Source organism: Staurois parvus, unplaced genomic scaffold (genome assembly GCF_062004578.1).
Source record: "Staurois parvus isolate SC_StPar_1 unplaced genomic scaffold, SC_StPar_1.0 ptg000347l, whole genome shotgun sequence".
Lineage (NCBI taxonomy): Eukaryota > Metazoa > Chordata > Amphibia > Anura > Ranidae > Staurois > Staurois parvus.
Genome location: NW_028318143.1, coordinates 6,866,948 through 6,889,838, shown reverse-complemented (window position 1 = coordinate 6,889,838; position 22,891 = coordinate 6,866,948). Strand labels below are relative to the sequence as shown.

The window sequence follows — 22,891 nt, the reverse complement described above, 5'->3', positions numbered from 1 at the left end:
GCTAGGGGGGCAGTCGTGCATGCTCACTCCTGAGCCAGCTCTGTGTGTCCATAAGACAACTCAACTCCTCCCCCCCGCTCCCTCCCCACTGGCTGTGATTCTGTCTGAGCCAATGAGGAGAAAGAGACCCGGGAGAGCCTCTGCTGCCATGCACATCACTGGATCAAGATGGGGCTCAAGTAAGTATTTATGGGGGCTGGGGGGGGTACTGCTAGCATAAGGTTTTTTATCCTAATGTAGAGAATGCATTAAAGTGGAACCTCACTCTCTAAATCAACTATTTTTAATCCTTATGCTGCTAGCATTAGTAAATAGATAGGACGATATATCATATTTACATTTCTTCAGTTACTTCCTGGTTTCCATGCCTAGGCAAATGGTGTCATATATCCCAACAGTCTTCAGAAGGGGAGGGAGGGTTCTCAGCTCAGCCTATGACTGACCTAAGGGCTGAGGGATTCCAGGAAGTAAATGATACATGAGTCATATGCCCTTACTCAAGATGGCCACTGACAGAAATGCCAGGGTTTTTTCCAAAATGATTTCTCAGCAAAATAAAGCATGGTGACATGGATAGATGGAGGAGCTTGCTTTGAATATTAAAAATGAATTAAATAGCATTTTTGGTTTGAGATGCTCAGATGCAGTGCAGTTCCACTTTAAGATAAAAAACCTTCAGCCTTTACAACTACTTTAGGACACAGAATCTAACAGATTTGTTTCTTGTCCTTGCTCCTTTTTGCAGTTATAGCACAGATGCAATCAAACAGAGCGGAGTGTAGCAGGTGTTTACACACTTATTAAAAGAAGACAAATAACAACTCACATGAAGTAAAATAAAAAATGCTTATAGTGGTTCTCAAAGGGAAACCCAACTTGGGAGGGCACCAAAGGAACTATCACAGTCCATATACTAGATATGGTTTGGATGGTCCCTGTAATGGCTAAGAGAGACAGCAAGTGGGTGCTAATCTAAGTGCAGCAAGGTGGAGAGGTACACAGCACACAATGATTGGCAACTCAGTGTGTGACTGTTATGCACTTAGATGGGTGCCCTCTTGCTGTTCCTCTTAGCCGCTATGAACAGCAAACATGCTCCCCTCCCCTTCCCCCACACCAGCCATGATCTACCTGCATTGCATAGAGAAGCAAAGAGATCAAGTGACATCACTGGGTTTAAAATAAGGTATAAAAGGAAAATGCAAAGGTTTTATTTAAATATTTCAGTAGCATACTGATGGATGGTGGAAAGAATGAACCAGCAAAGGCAAAATATAAGCAGATTAAATTTCAGCTGTAGGGTAACCTTACATTAAAGGAGAAGTACAGCCAAAGTTCTTTTGGGGGGGTGGGCAGAGCAGACAGCGGTGATTGACTGACAGTCACCGCTCTCTGCTCAGGATAGCAGGAAGAACTCAGCGATCAGCAGTCACGTGATTGCTGAGTTCTCACACTTAGAGCCGGCAGGGGACAGATGCAGCATCCATGTAGGTAAGTATAGTCTGGGGGAAACAATCAAACCCATACTTTTCTTTTAAAGTTTTTCCAGTCTCCCCGGACACTGCATTCACAATATCTGGTCTCCCCAGACCCTGCATTCACAATATCTAGTCTCCCACAGTGCACACAACATGGAAATGCAATTATTTTAGTAAATATAAACTTCTAAATCCTTTTTCTCATCAGCAGTTAAAGCAGTCTTGTGACTTCTGTCAGTGTCCAGCAGAGCACTAGCTAAATCTTGTAGGGGGAGTTTTCTTTTTGCTTTAGGAGGATGCAGGACCCCTGACCTCTGTCTGGACAGTGCTGATTGGCCCTGTGCTGATCACATGAAAAAAAAAACCTCTCTAAACATACACACCAAACTGAGCATGTGCAAATGCCTACGGTTCAGTCTGTCTTATCAGGGGATAAGAGGTGGTTACTTGAAAAAGGGGAGGAACAAAGAAGAATGGATCAAATGGCCTTTGTACTCAATGCAGAGGATTACTCCATTCCACAGGGAGTATAATAAGCATGCTTTACTGCATATACAGACTGATTTTACTGTTGTGGGTTAGTAACACTTTAAAGTAAAAATGTTTATTAATATTTTTTTCTTTTTCTTTTTTTTTCCACCAGAGATTTGATACAAAGTACATTTATCATTGCTTATTATCTTTAATTTTGCCTTCTTCTTTTTCAGGGACTTCCTGGCACAGATGGCAATGCAGGGGCTCCGGGTTACCCTGGCAGGCAGGTGCAGTAACTGTGCTTAACTGTTATTGGCTGACAAGTGAACAGCCGCCACATAGAGCGTACAGAGAAATATTCCCGCAGCTCAATCCACACTCTATACAATTGAAACATTTGCTTTGGCCATAAAAAGCATAATCCTCTAAGGGCTTATGTCCTAACAAGAACATTTTTCTATTGACATTGTAACCAATGAGGGTCCTTGTTTCATAATCAACTCTGCACTGCAGAAATCACTGTTGGAAGCCTATTGGCTGCTGTAACAGTATTCTAGATAGCACACCTTTTTGTACATACGCCTTCATTGTTTTTTTCCTGATTATCAGTTTATTAAAATCAGCTAAAACCTTTAGGGTCTGTACACATACAATGCGGGAATTCACAGTACGTACATTGTGATGCCATTCATTTCCTGGGCCTGCACACTAGCTGTGATCATTATAAAAGGGCTCCCACTCCCTTCTGGGTTTTGTAATTTACTTTATAATATTGAGAATGCAACAGGAGGAGCCAGAACACAAGTGGGTGGGGACACTCAAAACTCCTAAGTGGACAGGAATGTTCGGGAATTCAATGCAATGTACAAATAAAATGTCACTTTTGGATGGACTGACCCTTTAAAAGGGGGAAACGCACCGGTTGTGAGCCTTATGTGAACTCCCTGAAAGTAGCTACATTCATTTCTTGTGTATGGTTCTGTGTGCTTTGGTTATCTGGAATTAATTTTACTCTGAATCTGGTATTACATTAGCTTGTCAGGCGTAAATTTGATGATTAGCAGATTCATTGTTGGCTCTTTTCAGTTGCATTTTTTTTCTCTTGGGGGTTATAGGACCACCATTCTCCTCCTACTTCTCCCTCCTGCGAGATGAAGAATGGGGTCCAAGAACCTTGTATAAGGTTCTCTCGTATTCAAAATTGCTAAAGACCAAAACATGGAATAAATGTTTTGCAATAAAAAAGTGAATAACAAAAGTGTATCTAGACCAAACGTTTTTATTATTAGCTTTGGAAAGAGTGGGGAAGCTCCACTTTTTCATTTTTCTTGCTGAAGTAAAAGAAAAGTATGGGGCACTGGATCTCCTATACAGGTGGTGTTCTCAGTACTGTCACTTGTCTGTGATATTGAGCCCTTGTAGATTGCCAGCTACGGGTTTCCCAGGGTGTGGAATCTAAAGCCCAGCCTGCTTCTTCACCTGGGCCCCAGATGGTGGGGGTGGACTTGCAGCAAGCTGGAACCAGGTCGCAGCCTCCAGCTACGGTCAGCTGAGGATGTGGAGACTACTCGTGTGCAGAGTACAAATGACAGGAGACTGAAGGAAATCCAGAAAACAAGCTGAAGATCAGGGCGGGAAGTCAGACACTAAATACACGTAATAGCAAGCAGACAGGAGCTCAGAGAACTGGGAAGTTGCTCAGGCAACATGGACTGCACTGAGCATATCTTATATAGGGAAGCAAACTGGGAGGTGGGCCAGGAAATGACGGCAGGGAAAGGAATAGCAGGCGATAGATGAGGGCAGGAGCTAAAGAATACATGTGAATCTAGGACCAGGAAGGAGGAATTATACAGGCAGCAAAAATACAAGCCTAAATTGTGACATTCTTTGCATGAAACTCTTATATCACAAAAGGCCAACATGTTTTGGGGGGGTTCAAAGGGTCTCTTATCATCACGGGTTGGTACTGTTTTAAGTCAACTGAGGTATAATGAGGGGTAATTACTATGATTGCTCAAGATATTTGTTATTCTTCAAGCCCTGCTAAAAGAGAACCCTTTGAACCCCCTTAACATATCTGTCAGGGCCAGCAGTGTGTGTGTGTGTGTAGAAAATAAACTCAAGTTAAACATTGACCTTTTAAAAAATGTAATACATGTATTTTATATTCAAAGAAAACCTACATATTTCAGAATCTGTGCCCCTTATTCAGGGTTGAAAGATTCTGTGCTGTTAAAACTGAAGCTAGTAAATAGAGCCAATAGGGTGACAGCTGGTCAACCTGCAACTAGTGTTGGGCATGATGTTTAAGTTGAACATCGGCCATTCGTTTGTTCGGCGAACACATGAACGGTAAGGGCATTAGGCGGGCTATTCGCCTGCCGTGCCCCACAATGCACTGCGCCCTGACAGTGCGTTGTAATTGGCCAAAGCAATGCATCTGACCACAGGTCAGGTGCTATGCTTTGGCAATCACCGCACATGATGATGTCACAAGGGGCCGGGGTGACCCCGCCCCCTTCTGGCATCACAGTATTTAAGTACTATTGGCAGGCATCGTGATTGATGTTGGATCTACTTCGGGGGACTTTTTTTAAAATTTTGTTCTTAATAAAGGACTCGTTGAAGACTGTCTACTGTCATTTTTTTACCCTACACTTTTGGGTAGCGGTACCATGTACCCCATACTCATTTACATTGGGGGGGGGGAGATCTGGAGGCAACTTTCTTCAGATTCTGATAAGCTCACCCACAGACCCCCAGAACCACCGGCCATGGTTGTGGGGAAGAGGCCCTTGTCCCCATCAACAAGGGGACAAGGTGCTTGGGGGGGAGGAGCCCCCCCTGTCTAAAGCACTCTCTCCTCATGCTTGGATAAGGGTTTGGTATGGATTTTGGGGGGGACCCTCACGCCATTATTTTAAAAATTTTGGCGTGGGGGTTTCCATCAAAATCCATACCAAACCCGAAGGGCTTGGTATGAATGGGAGGGAGGACCCCACGCGTTTAAAAAAAAAAAAATTAATTGCCAGGCAATGCAGTTCTTTTTAAATTCAGCTGTCATTGGGGAACCCCTAGACAACTGAAACATGAAAAAATGTTATCACTAATAAAATACCACATGACTTAATAACTCATGCAGTATTTTAGTAGCTGTGCAGTATCTTACTACATACTCAGTTGCTGTAAGTTACTGTTTAGTGAATTGTCCCCTCTGTTTGAAGTTCGCGGTAGAATGTTCGAATGTTAGGTTCGAATGTTTGACTGCGAAACGAACACGAGGGTGTTCGGCCCATCACTACCTGCAATATTAGTGGTGCCACTTATAGCAGAAGAGGTAGCAGACATCAGAAAAAGGAAGGGCAGAGTTGCTATCCACAATATGATGAGGTCATATTGCTTTAGACCTAGTGGAACAAAGGTGTGTGTCTGCCATATGCCAAGTGTCTTTGTGAAAATGTCTTGTAGACATTTATATAACGTCTGTTTGTGTTATCTGATTGCACGATTATTGTTGTAGTCATACAGTAGTTTTTACAGGTATTTATAAAGTGTCACTGGTGATTTCTGTAAATTCAAAAGACAGATCACCAAATGGTCATAATCTTTTATGGTTTATAACAGCATGACAACAGAACAGCGGTCAACGTGTTTCGGGTCCAAGATGTCACCCTTCATTTGGACTTGGGCTTTATGTCAGATAAAGATGGGCTCTATAAAATCTCCTGAAGAACAATCTCTATTTGAAGAAAAAACTGCACCAGCTCAATTGCATTGTAAAGGAGATTCTGGACTGGTCTGCTAAAATGGTCAATCCACCAAAAACTTTGTTAGGTGCTGGAAAGTTAAACCATCTGAAACTCTCTGATATCTCTTGGAGACTGCATACCTGCAGGTCACAGGTCCTCAGGTGGACAGGAACAGAGTCAGGAATTATGGCAGGGAAAGCTTGTTGTGGTATGCAAGACATATAGGATTTCGAAGGGAAATCTCACCCCTAGAGCAAAACTTCCAGCTGTCTTGTAAGGTTGGTCCTCTCACAGTTGCCCTTGTTTTAGGTCTGATGGGTTGTATTGTTGAAATACAAAAAATTGTTTATATCTTAACTTTGTTAGCATTTGTCAGTATAAATTATTACATTGCTTATTTTTAAATGGGAAGTGATGTTACTCGTTCCAAATGTTTATTTTCATTTTTTAACTTATTCCAGAAGCTTGGAGTTTGTTTAATGCAGCCAGAACTTTTTTTCTTTCAAAACAATTAACCAAGTATTTAAAGTGGTTGTAAAGCCTGAAGGTTTTTTGTTTTCCTGAATTGTCTCCAGCCCCACCTAATACTTACTTTAGCCCAGTCTTGATCCAGTGCTGTGCATGAGAGCAGCGGCTCTCTCAGCTTTCTGCCTCCTCTTTGGCTCAGACACAGCACCGGGAGCTCTTGGCTCTTACTGCTGTCAATCACAGCCAGTGAGGAGGGAGCAGGGCAGGGCTTAGCCCTGCACTGTGTGTCAATAGACACACAGAGTGCAGCTCCAGAGCGAGCATGCATGAGTGCCCCCATACCAAGTGGCTTGCTATGAGGGCACTCAGCAAGAGGGAGGGGCCAGGAGTGTCGGCGGGGGACCTTAGAAGAGGAGGATCAGGGCTGATCTGTGCAAAACCATTGCACAGAGCAGGTATGTAAACCTGTTTGTTATTTTTAAAAAATAAAAGCTGAGCCTAATAGCACTTTAAAGGAAATCTATTGAGTTTAAAAGTTTTTTTCTTTAGGTACACATAAACAAAATCTGTTTCATGCAAATGATTTCATTATCAATGAATTTAGATATTTTAAAAACCTTGTATATGTGAGTCATTTATAAACATAGGTACATGGGATCAGACATACTGTATTTTAATTTCTAATAGTGATAAAAGGTAGACAATCATTTTCATGCATAGTGACAAAAAATTCAAAAGCTCAGGATGGAAATTTTTTCTCATTTCTTATTTGATGAAAGGTGATTCTAACTGTTAATGCTGTCCTCAGTGTTGGTATTCGAGGCGCCTACTATTATAATAATTGGAAATTGAATGTTAAAGTTCTATACATTGGCATGACAATCAAACAAAAATTATAATAGTATTTGAATGTAATGTGTAGACTCCATGATGACATCATCAAATGCCTTGATTTTTCAGAATTTATTACTAACATTCAATTAAAAAGCTAGCAGAGTATGGCCAAATTTTATTTCAGCTGTCATTTAGCAGACTTGCTGACTGTACCGAATTATATGTACTGAATGATCTACAGATAACTGCTAGAGGTAAAATCTATTGATCTATTTATGATATTCTGTAAACAATACATAGAACAGCAATTTGAAAGTTGTACAAAACGCACTGCCAGGTACGGTAAATGTAACAGTATTGTCTCAAAATTTGTACACACTGAAAATCTGCTGTAACCATTATGGTTTTCTCATACTCTGGATGGTGACAGCTGTAGCTCCCTGTATTAAGCATGCAAGTATGTCTTTACAACGAGTTAATTGTCTTTCCTCTCTAAATTATGAAAGTGAGACAGGGGTGTTTTTTTTTAATTCCTAAATCCTGACCTAGACCAGGATGATGTCATGGCCCTTCTGCATGCACAGACATGCCACAGGTCTGGCAGAGACCCCCCCGCGGTATGTCTTGGATGAAGCAGGGGTTGTCCCCTGGCTCTGGAGTAGAAGCAGAGATTCTTGGCTCTGGATTAGAGGGTAAAAGGAGAACCTCTGCTTCATCCAAGACAACACAAATCCATTGTTTAGTAAGGAAGCAAATTATTTTTTGTTTTATTTTGAGACAGTTTTAGGGGTTTTATTTGTGGGAAGGAGGGACAAAAAGAAGGAAGTTCATCTTTAAAGTAACACTGTTGTCTCCAAAAAAAGTGTTAAACTTACCTCTTCAATCCATGTCTCCAATCTCTGATCCATTCAATCCTCTGTCAAACTCGCCATTATTCAAAACTTCTGGGAATGGTGAATGCCTGTGTCCCCTAGCACTCATTGGTTCCTTCATCACTACTGTGATCTGTAGTGACATAGGGGCCAGAACATGGAACCACAAAGGATGAAAGGGGGTATCCAGCACTGCTAAAGAAAGTTGTATCGCATCGACAGAAACAGAACCAAAGAGGGTTTTTTTTTAATCAGTGAAAAGCAGTGTCCCTTTAAAGCAAACCTGTCATACGAGAAACGTTGGTGGTTGCTTTACAACAATGAAACATTGGGGGTGATTTACTAAAGGCAAATAGGCTGTTCAGTTTGCAAGGGAATGTTCTCTTGGGAATGTTCAAAATATTGTTTTTCTAAGCTAAGGGAAAAGTCCCTTCCCTTTGAAAATTCCGTTGAAAACTGCAAGTTCCCTTACAGAATTTGTATAGTGCCAATAGCACTTTACGAAGTAAAGGGAGACAGTATAGTTACAATACAATTCAAAACAAATTAAACTCAGACAACATTTTTTATTTCTTTTGTAAATGACTCTCATTGACCAGAAACAAGCATACAGATAAGAATTTTGGAATGTTATCTGACTTGACCAGAGTAGATCAAAGCTCTTTACCTAACATCTCAGCCAATCTCCCCAAACTCCACCTCCCTATCACCCCTAGAAAGAACAACATGGAGTTAAAAGTCCACCTTTTATTAAACATATGCTTATAAATAACAAAACATACCAATTATTATTTATTACAGGTACTTATATATAGTGCATATTGCCAAAGTATTGAGACGCCTGCCTTTACACGCACATGAACTTTAATGGCATCCCAGTCTTAGTCCATAGGGTTCAGTATTGAGTTGGCCAACTTTTGCAGCTATAACAGCTTCAGCTCTTCTGGGAAGGCTGTCCACAAGGTTTAGGATATACCCTGTATTGCCAAAAGTATTGGGATGCCTGCCTTTACACACACATGAACTTTATTGACATCCCAGTCTTAGTCCGTAGGGTTCAATATTGAGTTGGCCCACCGTGTGCAGCTATAACAGCTTCAACTCTTCTGGGAAGGCTGTCCACAAGGTTTAGGAGTGTGTCTATGAGAGTGTTTGACCATTCTTCCAGAAGCGCAATTTTGAGGTCAGGCACTGATGTCGGACAAGAAGGCCTGGCTCGCAGTCTCCGCTCTAATTCATCCCAAAGGTGTTCTATTGAGTTGAGGTCAAGACTCTGTGCAGGCCAGTCAAGTTACTCCTCCCAAAACTCACTCATCCATGCCTTTATGGACCTTGCTTTTTGCACTGGGGTGCAGTGATGTTGGAACAGGAAGGGCCATCCCCAAACTGTTCCCACAAAGTTGGGAGCATGAATTTGTCCAAAATATCTTGGTATGCTGATGCTTTAGGAGTTCCCTTCAGTAGAACTAAGGGGCCAAGCCCAACCCCTGAAAAATAACCCCACACCACAATCCCCCCTCCACCAAACTTTACACTTGGCACAATGCAGTCAGGCAAGTACCGTTCTCCTGGCAACTGCCGAACCCAGCCATGTCCAAGGGATTGCCAGACAGAGAAGCATGATTCATCACTGAAGAGAACACGTCTCCACTGCTCTAGAGTCCAGCGTTCTTTACACTACTGCATCCAACGCTTTTCATTGCACATGGTGATGTAAGGCTTGGATGCAGCTGCTCGGCCATGGAAACCCATTCCATGAAGCTCTCTACGCACTGTTGTTGCGCTAATCTGAAGGCCACACGAAGTTTGGAGGTCTGCAGACAGTTGGCAACTTCTATGCACTGTGCGTTTCAGCATGCGCTGACCTCGCTCTTTCATTTTGCATGACCTACCACTTCATGGCTTTGTTGCTGTTGTTCCCAGTTGCTTCCACTTTGTTATAATACCACGACCAGTTGACCGTGAAATATTTAGTAGCAAGGAAATTTCACAGATGGATGTATTGTACGGGTGGCAACCTATCACGGTACCATGCTTGAATTTACTGAGCTCCTGAGAGCGACTCATTCTTTCACAAATGTTTGTAGAAGCAGTCTGCATGCTTAGGTGCTTTATTTTATACACCTGTGGCCATGGAGGTGATTGGAATTGGTGATTTTGTGTCCTAATACTTTTGGCAATATAGTGTATATTACATATACAGTATATATTGTACATTCACATCAGTCCCTGCCCTCAAGGAGCTTACAATTTAGGGACCCTAACTCTCATTCATACACATACTAGGGCCAATTTAGACAGAAGCCAATTAACCTACCAGCATATCTTTGGAGTGTGGAAGGAAACCAGAGTACCGGGAAGAAACCGACATATGGACAGGGAAAACATGAAACTACAGGCACATTGTGTCATGGTTGGAATTTGAACTGATGACCCTAGTGCTGCTAGGCGGAGGTGCTAACCACTTAGCCACTGTGATGTCCCAATCCAGATCAAAATGGTTTTCAGGTCGATGACAGTACCATATAATTAAAAAACGTTGTGTCTTTGGCTTCGGTTAGCTAAGTTACAGCCGCCAAACACCACCTCTGGGACTAAACCAGCTGACCTTAGACACCCCCCAGTCTTACCACTACCCAGTCACTATAAATTGAACTGTACCAACTGCAGGACACCATACCTAAGATGGGTCCCCACCGTTTTCCCAATGTCTCCAGACTTAGACCCCCCCCCCGTCAAGGATGCCAAATCGCCAAAGAACAAAAGACATAAAACAGGTTTATAGAAACAATTGAGGCGGGAGGGACATTCATCCAAGGCTTTCTGATCTGCTAGTGAACCTACACCACTCCTCCCCACCAGCTAGCCTCCCATTCTCCTCCCAATCACTTCATCTGCTCAACCAGTCAGGTAAGCATCAGTAACTTTCCACACTGCTTAAAAAGAGTTAACCCCTGCTGTCCGGTTCCGCTTCCACCGTGTAATGTGCATCCTATGCTTGATTCGTTCCTTCCTAGTTTCGGGCACACCTTTCCTGATCTGCATGCTTGTTCCATGTTTATGCGTACTGAAGTTTGTCCTGAAGCTTGCAGGTCATTACAGCAGCCAGGCAGCTAGCATTTTCATGAATAGGTAAGCAATTGCAATCCCAGTATTTCCCTCACAAGTTTGCTGTAAGACACCCACACATTTTAGCCTGAATTGTTCAATATACAAAAATGAAAAAAATATATATATAATTGGTATGCTGCCACTTTAGATTTTGTCACCAGACCATTTATTCTAATAACAAAAATCATATATGCATTTAGTGTGTTTTAGGCATGTCATTTACCAGTAAAAGACTCCTTGTGTATATGTCTAAAAGGCCTGAGACTGCTGCTGCTGGCCACCTCCATCTTGGATGTGATGTCAACAACCCCAGCAAACTCAAAGCTGTCACTCAAGTGACACTCTATAGTATTCCCCTTCACTTCTTCCCCAGCAGCTACATAAAAGAAGAGGCATAGGAGCCAGGCCAGCACAGACAGTAATTAGACTTTTCCAGAAGAGGAGTGCAAGGGTAAAGGGGGCTGTGCTAGGAATTTGGATGTTATTGAAGTAGTCTAATTTGCTAGCATTATAAAAAATTGTTTATGGACAGGAAAAATACATAAAAACATTGAAAATATTTTTCTGTGCTTTTTACAGGGTGGCAAGGTCTCTTTTAATAGACTAGAACTGCAACCTGTGTGAGTTTTGTAGCAGACTACAGCAGACTCAGGGAACTACACTTACCGGCTTTATTAGGTACACCTTGCTAGTACCGGGTTGCGCCCCCTTTTGCTTTCAAAACTGCCCTAATTCTTCATGGCATGGATTCAACATGGTGTTGGAAACATTCCTCAGAGATTTTGTTTCATATTGACATGGGTTACTGTTGCCTCTCTATCATCTTGAACCAGTCTGCCCATTCTCCTCTGACCTCTGAAATCAGCAAGGCATTTCTGTCCACACAACTGCCGCTCACTGAATCTTTTCTCTTTTTCAGACCATTCTCTGTAAACCCTAGAGATAGTTGTGCATGAAAATCCCAGTAAATCAGCAGTCACTTAAATCCCCTTTTTTCCTCATTCTGATGTTTGGTTTGAACTTCAGCAAGGCATCTTCACCATGTCTAGATGCATAAATGCATTAAGTTGCTGCCATGTGATTGGCTAATTAGCAATTAGTGTTACCAAGCAATGGAACCTAATAAAGTAGCCAGTGAGTGTATACCTTCTGTCATGACAGGTCTTTTTTTTTGAGAAAAATTATTTTTATTAATTTCAACATGTAAAAATACAACAACTAGCTCAACCAGCAAAAGCACAATACAAAAATAATCCATCCCCCACCCCCTTTCCTAAAAATAGTGCAATGCCTTGATATAAAGAGACAAAGTGCAAGTGCCACAATCGTACACAATGTAAACTGTACATATGATGTACCCACCAGACCACAAGCAGGGTAATATTATACAATCCTTGTATATGAGCTAATTTCCATCCAAATTCAAGAACCTATATAATAGCAGGTGCATCCATAAACCCTCCAAGAAATCAGGCTAGAGTAGAGGAGGCTGAAACCCAGCTATGCCAGACCTTCTCAAATGTTCTGGGTGAACCTCTGCTCATGTAGGTCGCCTTATATATTGGCAGCATCTTATTAATTAAGGATTTCCAAAATGAGGTAGTAGGAGCTACAGGCTTCTTCCAATGGAGCACAATAGCCTTACAAGCATAGAACAGGGTCACGGAGAGGAGGGTTCGCTGTGCACGTAAAGGCGCCAAGCCCTCCACCAGACCAAGAAGAAGTCTGTGAAATTTGCAATGTTGTAATATCGACCAGAGACCGAACCAACCCACTCCAAAAATCTTGAATCTGCTGACAGGACCAAAAAATTTGTTCACAGTCCGCCAAGGAAGATGCAACACCATCATTCGGCCGAAGCTGTAGCATATATACGTGCCAGCCTAGCAGGTGTGTAATATAATTATGCACCAATTAAATTGTATGATCATGACAGGTTTCCTTTAAAGCGGAACTATACTCACCTTCTTTGCAGTGCTGCAGTGTCCTGGAGCTCCCCACTGGCCGCTGACATCTTTGATCACATGGCCATTTTCATTGGCTGGGTCAAGATTACATAATTCATTCCTTGCATGTGCAGGAGTTTATTTATCTCAGCATTGGTGAAATTATACAGTGAGCTGCTTGTGTGCAACTCAGTATACAGGGCAGTACAGGCAGGTAAGGAACTTTAATGCTGAAGAGACTAGGGGGGGAGATGTACTAAAACCAGAGCACTCAGAATCTGGTGCAGCTCTGCATAGAAACCAATTAGCTTTTAATTTCAGCTTGTTTAATTAAGCTGTGACAATAAAACCTACAAGCTGATTGGTTACTATGTACAGCTGCACCAGATTCTGTGTGCACCAGTTTTAGTAAATCTCCCTCATAATGTGTCTCTTGCATTAGAAATTGGCAAACAGAAGAAATGCTGGATTTCTGTTGCATTGAATCTTTCCATTAATACACTTGCAATGTAGTGTTGTGTACAGGGGCGGACTGACAACTTATGGGGCCCCCGGGCAATAGGGGATCATGGGGCCCCTGTGTCCTTGCCCAAACTCAAAAAAGCATATGAAAAAGGTACCAGGGGCATCTCATGGGGCCCCCTACTGACCCTGGGCCCTCGGGCAGTGCCCGAGTTTCCAAATGGTCAGTCCGCCCCTGGTTGTGTATGCTTGGTAAACCTGTTTGGGAGTAGAGGCAAAATAAAGTTGTCCACAGCAACCAATTAGCATCCAGCTATCATTTTTTTTAAAACTAATACCTAGTTGATGGCTATGAGCAAAGCGACTCCCTTATCAAACAACCCCTGCATTTTATTTTGTTTCAGGTACTTATATAGTGTTGTCTATTTATGCAGTGCTTTACATGTATATTGTACATTCAAATCAGTCCCTAACCCTCAAGTGGCATACAATCGAAGGTCCCTAATTTACATTCATACATACACATACTGGATCCAATTAACCTCCTAGCATGTCTTTGGAGTGCGGGAGGAAAGCCACGCAGGCACAGGAAGAACAGGTAAACTCCATGCAGGTGGTGCCGTGGTTGGGATTGGAACCAGGGACCCTAGTACTGCCAGGCAGAACTACTAACCATTTACCCACTGTGCTGCCCATTTATCTTAATTAGAAGCGCTGAATGGGTTAACGGTTCTCAGAGTCTGCGCTCTTCCTAATGAAAGAATTGCAATTACACAAAGGACATTCTTGGCACGCAGCGTTAACTCTTATTAATTTGTTACATGTGAGATACCTAAATATTCCACATTAGATAAACCAAAGCAGCATGCCTTTCTGTTCAGTCAACTCACAAATGAGGATGACGCTGTTTGTGGGTTAGCGGTGAAGAAATTCATTACTAGAGGCGAAACACAAAAACTTCACGCATTGTATGCAGGAGACAATAAGAGAGGCGTCTCAATGGGGAACTAACATCTCTCTCTCTTTATCGCAGGGCTTAGCTGGACCAGAAGGAATCCCGGGCCCTAAAGGGGTTAGAGTAAGTCACTGCATTTTTGGCTTGTGATATGTAGAGCTGTAATGATGTGATGCATGTACAACGAAGTGTGACTGATCGCAGCTCCTGATTGGAGACTGGCTGCCGAGTGTCAGGGATCTTTCCCCACAACACGCTGTTTACATGAAGGCAAACATTATTCCAGAGGTGCGTACGCTTGCAGGATAAAGCAATCACGTTTACATTTCCCGTAATGAATGAAGTACATTAAAAATGTGAAGAGAGCAGTGACATTTCCTGCCTGGAGCAGTTTGTGTAACCGAGGCTGTCAGTGTTGAAGGAAAGTTTGGCAAGTTGGGTGAGAACTGCTGCAAGAAAATTTATGCACATTCACCTGACCGCTTGAAGTGCACCTGTCATTGATATAAGTGGAGGCTTCTGTTATGCGGAATGAACAGGGATATAAACTTTAAAAATGTATCCTCAAAAAAAAAGTCTGTGAAGTAAAAAATTGAAGAAACAGAGACAAGAGAGAACACACCATGGTGTTGTAGGGTTAGGGTTCTATAAGAGACAAGAATGTGGTTGCGTCAAATCAAATATATGGTCAGCAATCTTTTCTCATGCTTGTAGAGAATATTTCTGTCTCCTCAGTTGCTGGTATCTCTCTAGGCCATGGGGAAATCTCTGAATTGGGTTGGTGTCTGTGTTTTATCTCAATATTATAAAAAAAATTCTGTATTGGCTAGGCAGTGTGGCCAAGATCCTCCTATTCTCTGGTTGTGGATTGGAAGTGTACTCCTACAAAAGTCTACAAAAGATTTTATTACCACATTTATGGAGACCTTGTACATGTTTTGTGTCCCCTAAGGTAGGACTTGCTTCTTAGAACACTAGTAGTGCTCCACGAGAAGTTGGCACGTACCATGTCTGGTTAAGTGGCTTTAGACACAACGAAACACTAAATTATTAAATGTGTTAATAAAGTTAATACATTTATTAAAGATCTCAATACATTTTTTTGTGATATATTGCCATTCATATCGCATATCTCCAAGCCATAAATGGAGAACTAGAGTGCCCTGGCCACACTCCACTTGGTTGTCAAAGTTGATAGGAGTACCTAAAAGAAGAGCCTATAGCCTAAACAAAAATGGTGACCACCCCAGTTTATTATTAATATTATTATTATACAGGATTTATATAGAGCCATCAGTTGTTTGCAGCATTTTACAACATGAGGGCAAACTGTATGTTAGGTGGAGGCAGGATAGGCTTCTCTAGAGAGAGAGGTTTTCAGGGATCGCTGAAAAGTGGACAGAGTAGCAGATAGTCAGACAGATTGGGGTAGGGAATTCCATAGGATTGAAGAGGCTCAAGAGAAGTCTATAACCAGTCCTTAAAGCAAGTTGCACACGGAAGGGCTTTGCACAGAGCAAACCAAGCACAAAGGTATTTTCCTGGCACACATACCAGCTAGCCAGTAAAAAATAAATAAATAAATAAATAAAAAATTTGTGGTAAAAACAAAGGCTTTGGTTGCACATTTGCAAATACATGTGGTAGCCTCACTGCCTCTTCAAGGCCCCTCTGTATAGTGTGGTACTAACTCGAATCAATGAGAGTCTCCAAGTTGGAGCATATATAGCAATGGATAAATTAGAAGCAGGCTTGACTGGAGGGAGCCCATTCCTTCTTAAAGGTGCAGGGACACATCAGAAGCTCAGCAGAGCACAAGAGCAGCTGAAAATATCCGATCTGACCTCTCACCATTCCAACAAGCCTAACAAAAATGGCCACCCACCACCCCCCATTTTTAACCAGCTTTTAAAGCAAGGAGCACATGGAAGGGCTGTGCACACAGCAAACAAAACAAATTGTGTTTCCCAGCTAGCCAGCAAAATAAAACATTGTGCTACGAATAGAGGTTTTAGCTGTGGAAGAACCTATAATATTTGCTCGTAACTTGTTTTATCTTCCATAGTGCTGTGTATGCAGATACCAACTCTATAATTATACAGAATGTCTGCTATGGTAACTTTAAATAGGAGAACATGCAGGCAACCCTTATTTGTGGTAGGATGGGGGTTGATTACTGTTGAATTTGTCCATTGCATCACCAATGTTCCACCAGGATTATGCTGTAGTATTGGATGGATATACAGTAGATATGCACTCTTGTGCAATGACAGCATGCATATTTATGTGCACATCAATTAAATCACAGGTCCTTGTTTTACAGAACATTTTAATTTAGCACTAACTGCATCTAAACTAAATGCATAATATAACCCCTATATAGTCTCATGAAAGAAACACTATCATATGGATCTGTAATAAAAATAGAATAAGCGAGGAGTGGGGGAAAAATGGGTCTATTTTCAGTATGTTACAGCTGAGCAGAAAAAGTTCTCTTCTGTGAATGTTTAGCGGCTTTCCTTCCGGTGCTTCATATGACAATCAAGATGATGCATTTTTTATGGGGGGGGGGGGCACAGCACAGACACAACTTGACTCTTGCTGACTGCCAATGGCTTTAATACAAGATGGGCACAGACAGCAAACTAATCTGAGCGTCTAGATTAGGAGAACAGCTAGTTTAAACCCCCCTCCCCAATATCAGACTGACAGATTGTCAATAGATTACATTTGGAAATCTAAACAGCCCTGCCATTAGAGATCATAGAAAAGTTTTCTTGGACTAGATAAGATTTTTTCATGTCTGCGGCCCTCATTAGTTATGGGTACTTGTGCGTTACAAGCCAAAATCCCATTACTGTATTGTTGGGTAATCTTACATGGGATGAATGAGTAAACCCTAGATTACCTTTATTAAACATTGCACCTTGCCGCACTTACTGTACAACGATTCTGTCATTCGAGGGATTACTTATCCGCACATCAGAAACGGAAATTCAAGCAAGTTATGGCAAAGCTACACTGTGCGTGTACAAACACAACAATCAGAAAGCAGACAGAGGGAGTGATGTCAGAAGGATTATTATGAATCCAGAAGCTTAGTAACATATTTGTCAAGAGGAAGTTTTTCTACAAGTGACGAATAACATCTCATTTTGGTCTCTGGGCCTGGCAGCTCAAAAAAACCACAGCAGACATCGCTGGGCAAAGAGATTCTGTTTCCAACAAGTGTCGTCTATGAATGATACACATGAACAGTCTCGCTCAGCCAGCAGATGTGACTTTAAATACCTCCAGGTCATATTCATGCATGACTTGTATATTCCGTTCTATATTTTCCAGTAGATTTTGACAAGATCCTCCGCTATTAAAAGATTCAGAGTTGTTTTAGAGGCTCCGATAGTTGACTGCTCTGTGTTTGTATGTTTAAACTTGTAATAAAAGAAAACCTCTTTATTTATTTTAAGGGCTTTATAGGAATACCTGGGTTGCCAGGACCTCCCGGACCTGAAGGAGAACGAGTAGGTGTATTTTACTTATTTCAAAACCAGAAAGACCTAAAAAATCTGCTGCCAATGAACCTTAACATTTGCTGTTCACAGTGACGTGGGGCCCATAAACATGTTTGTAATTAAGTGCACCTTCACGCTTGGGCTGTTATGTATTAATGTTTTCAGTGGTACATTGCAGTTAGTTTTTTGTACAAAATGGTGCTTGATGACCAAGTCCCCACTTACCACATCATAATCCCCCCCCCCCCACCTAACAAAACATACACTACTGGACCAATCTTTTCCACTTCCAGCATAGGGCAGGTCCTCCCAAGCAAGCTGGATCCACTTATGTTTGGCCATTTTTATCAACTAACAAAGTTCTAAAACTTTGCATTTTTATGATCTTTACTTTTGTGATATGTACCGAATATGTTCTAAGATCTGTTGGACTTGGATGATGGAAAATGCTTTCTTTTACTTTTGGCTTGTGTCTCTTTTCTGCTCTTTTCATTGGTTATATAAATAAATAAATGGTGTTCGGTACAGCTTAGCTACAGTTTGCAGAATGTGTTGTACCAAACAACAAAAACAATACCAAAATTGCACCTCACAATCTCCAACTAGTCAACACAAAAAAAACTTAACAAAACTCAACATCCCAGGTTAAAAACAAAGGTTTTGTTGCAAATACATGTGAATTCGCACTGCCACGTCAAACCAAACACAGTTCCTATCTCTAAACTATCAAGAGTTCCCAATTAGGGAACATATAGGACAAGGCATTTATTAAAGGCAATGTATCAGGAGGAACACCCTTCTTATTAAAGGTACACACCACAAACCTAACAACACTCAAGACAACTGAAGAACCAATTGAATGCCTTCATCAAATCTAACAAAGCACTGAATGTAAAATGCACCTAAGTGGACCTGTAGCTTTGCCATGCTGAGAATACCAGTTGCCCAGCTGCCTCTTTATTATACTTTCTGGGTCACTGACTTGGAACAAATGAAGTCAGAACTCTGCATCTGCAGACTATCCAGAATGCTAAAGGTAATTTATTGTATGCTCTGCAGTAAGTGGTTCATTTGGCTTGAACGCTAAGGTGACAGGTTTGCTTATCCATACAACCAAAAATGAGAACCTATTGAAGACATGGGAATGTTTTGTTAATTACTCATTTTACGTAACAGGCATTAATAAAAGGAAACCATATATCTAACAGAAAAATTACTAATCATTATTTTTCCCTTAGGGAATGGCAGGGCCACCTGGGAAAAAAGGACCGAAAGGCACGCAGGTGAGAGCCAAGTTATATACAGAGAATGTGTTTTGTTTAAGTGGAAATTGTGGTTTTGCAGATAATGATTTCTTCCGTTAATAGGTGTTAAAGGATTTATTAGTGTTATGAAATGCTCTGCAAAGAAATATATTGGAAAATAAAATAATGAGGATGCATTGAATGCCAAGACTACAATCATAATTGCTAATAAGGGCATGTTAAAGTGAACTTGTTATATACAAATGAGGCATTATTTCCTAAAATGAGCCCCAAATATACAAATTACTGAAGTTCTCAGGTAAGGTTTCCTTTTGGTGTGAGTCCAAGGAGTCCTCAAAAATAGGCACAGTTTTTACATGGGTTTGGACTTCAGATGCAGTCCAGACCTTTGCATGTCTCCCCTTGGTTTAGCACTTTCCACAACCCTCGGTAATTAATAGAGAGGAACTCATTGGATAATGGGATGGTGAGGGAGTCAGAGCTGGAGTCTACGGTCACTTAAAGCGATCTTCATCAGACCTAAATCTCTTCTAAGGAACATTATTTCTGAAGTCCAAACATCTGGTGCAGATGTCAAACTAATCCCTTCAGAGCCATCTTGGACCCTAAGGTTATGTTTTATATATATATATATATATATATATATATATATATACAGTTGTGTTCAAAATAATAGCAGTGTGTTGAAAAAAGTGAATAAAGCTCAAAATCCTTCTAATAGCTTTTATTTCCATACACACAAATGCATTGGGAACACTACACATTCTATTTCAAATCAAAACATAAAGAAAAATATATCAAATATGTGTTGTGAATATTAGACTGTTCAAAAAAATAGCAGTGTTTGTATTCTTCTTTACAAACTCAAACATTCACTATATAAACTGAAAAATGTTTGAAGATTTTGCTTTCCTTTGAATCACTTAATGAATATTTAGTTGTATAAGCACTGTTTCTGAGAACTGCTGTACATCTGTGTTGCATGGAGTCAACCAACTTCTGGCCCCTGTGAACAGGTATTCCAGCCCAGGATGATTGGACTACATTCCACAGTTCTTCTCTATTTCTTGGTTTTGCCTCAGAAACTGCATTTTTGATGTCACCCCACAAGTTTTCCATTGGATTAAGATCTGGGGATTGGGCTGGCCACTCCATAACGTCAATCTTGTTGGTCTGGAACCAAGATGTTGCTTGTTTACTGGTGTGTTTGGGGTCGTTGTCTTGTTGGAACACCCATTTCAAGGGCATTTCCTCTTCAGCATAAGGCAGCATGACCTCTTCAAGTATTCTGATGTATTCAAACTGATCCATGATCCCTGGTATGCGATAAATAGGCCCAACACCATAGTATGAGAAACATCCCCATATCATGATGCTTGCGCAACCATGCTTCACTGTCTTCACAGTGTACTGTGGCTTGAATTCAGTGTTTGGGGGTCGTCTGACAAACTGTCTCCGGCCACTAGACCCAAAAAGAACAATCTTACTTTCATCAGTCCACAAAATGTTGCGCCATTTCTCTTTAGGCCAGTCAATGTGCTCTTTGGCAAATTGTAACCTCTTGAGCATGTCTTTTTTTCAACAGTGGGACTTTGCGGGGGCTTCTTGCAGATAGCTTGGCTTCACATAGGCATCTTCTAATTGTAACAGTACTCACAGGTAACTTTAGATCTTCTTTGATCTTCCTGGAGCTGATTGTTGGCCGAGTCCTTGCCATTCTGGCTATTCTTCTATCCATTCGAATGGTAGTTTTTTGCTTTCTTACACGTCTGTCAGGTTTTGGTTGCCATTTTAAACCATTTGCGATCATTTTAGCTGTTTTCCCCTCTCCAATCAACTTTTTAATCAAGGTACGCTGTTCTTTTGAACAATGTCTGGAACGACCCATTTTCCTCAGAATTTCAGAGAGAAATGCACTGTAACCAGCATGTACAACATTTTCTGCCTTCCTTCCTTAAATAAGGGCAATAATTGCCATCTGTTTTTCAAAGAATGAATGATCTCACTAATAGAACTCCACACTGCTATTATTTTGAACATGCCCCTTTCAATTAGTGATTCAATTACACAGAATCAGCAGCATGCATGTCATGACTGTTGGGTCTGTAGGATTTCTATTACTCTACTACAACTGCTAGTAAATTATTTGCAATGTAGAAATATGATTTCTACCAAAAACAGTGATTGATCAGGTTAGTGATGTCTGACTGCTATTATTTTGAACACAACTGTATATATATATATATAGACTATATATAAAGACTTTGACTTTGCTTAAGTCAATATTAAGCCATGCACTTTCCCAGTCTAAGCACTACCTCTTTAACTCAGTTGCAGAATGCCAGTACTTCAGTGGGTAGTAGAGGCTCAGACATGTGACAATTTAATGACAGAAGATTTGACTTAGCACTATGAGGGCTATGGCTTAATCTCAACATTAAAAACTCTTGTTACCTTAGAAATGCTTTTATTCAGGTCAGGTTCACTTTGAAGGCACTGAAGCTCAAGAGTGCACACATAACTTAAGCCACTTGCAAGCAAACTTTCTTTCCAAGAGGTAAAGTATAAGAAATTGGTGGGCAATATGTCCATCCACCATCCAAACCTGGGATATCTGTTTTGGGCAGAATAGCCATTCAGATTCAGCTCTTTTATACCAAAGTACACATCTGATGAAAATCACAAATGTGCTTGTAGACCAGTAAATGTTCCACAAATGTTACAGTTTCAGCAGCGGACCTCATAGCGGAATGTAATAAACCGGATAACAGAGGGGCTGTTCACCTCAGAAGTGCTTTCCAAACACATTCTGCAGTTACAAGGATCTAAAAACTGTGATAATTGGTCGGGATCCAGTTTCACTGCACTCCTGAGTTATTTTAGGTTGCCTTGCAGCACCTCTTTGGAAAACACACACATGGACAGCAAGCATTACATCATTTTGGCTTTGTATATAGCGCATCACAAACATATGGCAATATAAAGCCTGACAATGTAGTCAAGCTGCAGCTTTTAAAGACTGGACTATGGCCCAGGCGGAGATTTACTTTCCAGCAGCATGCTTTATCGAGCAACATGGAAATATTCATTAAAAACTGGTGTTTTAATTCCAAGTAGGGTTTTAGATTAAACGGTACCATCAGATATTCATTTTCACTAGTCTGGCTAAACAAGACAGTTGTGCAATGGGGAATGTCTGAAGCTGAACTTCAGGCAGATATAATAATTTCTTACATTTTTAAATTCAACTAGTTTATACAGTCAGGTCCATAAATATTGGGACCTCGACACAATTCTAACATTTTTGGCTCTATACAACACCACAATCGATTTGAAATGAAACAAACAAGATGTGCTTTAACTGCATACTGTCAGCTTTAATTTGAGGGTATTCACATCCAAATCAGGTGAACAGTATAGGAATTACAACAGTTTACATATGTGCCTCCCACTTGTTAAGGGACCAAAAGTAATGGGACAATTGGCTTCTCAGCTGTTCCATGGCCAGGTGTGTGTTATTCCCTCATTATCCCAATTACAATGAGCAGATAAAAGGTCCAGAGTTCATTTCAAGTGTGCTATTTGCATTTGGAATCTGTTGCTGTCAACTCTCAAGATGAGATCCAAAGAGCTGTTACTATCAGTGAAGCAAGCCATCATTAGGCTGAAAAAACAAAACAAACCCATCAGAGAGATAGCAAAAACATTAGGCGTGGCCAAAACTACTGTTTGGAACATTCTTAAAAAGAAGGAACGCACCGG

At 41.1% G+C, this 22,891-nt stretch overlaps 1 protein-coding gene across 2 annotated transcripts in view; it reads left to right on the top strand.

Annotated features, from left to right (window-relative positions):
- The window catches only part of COL24A1 (collagen type XXIV alpha 1 chain), a 384,809-nt gene that overhangs the window by 171,393 nt on the left and 190,525 nt on the right, over positions 1-22,891 (top strand). For both annotated transcript variants that reach the window (XM_089684422.1, XM_089684421.1), the window contains exons 9-12: positions 2,186-2,239; positions 14,431-14,475; positions 17,820-17,873; positions 19,103-19,147. In XM_089684422.1, the coding sequence (XP_089540548.1) occupies positions 2,186-2,239; positions 14,431-14,475; positions 17,820-17,873; positions 19,103-19,147 (198 nt within the window). The remainder of the gene's footprint in view (positions 1-2,185; positions 2,240-14,430; positions 14,476-17,819; positions 17,874-19,102; positions 19,148-22,891) is intronic.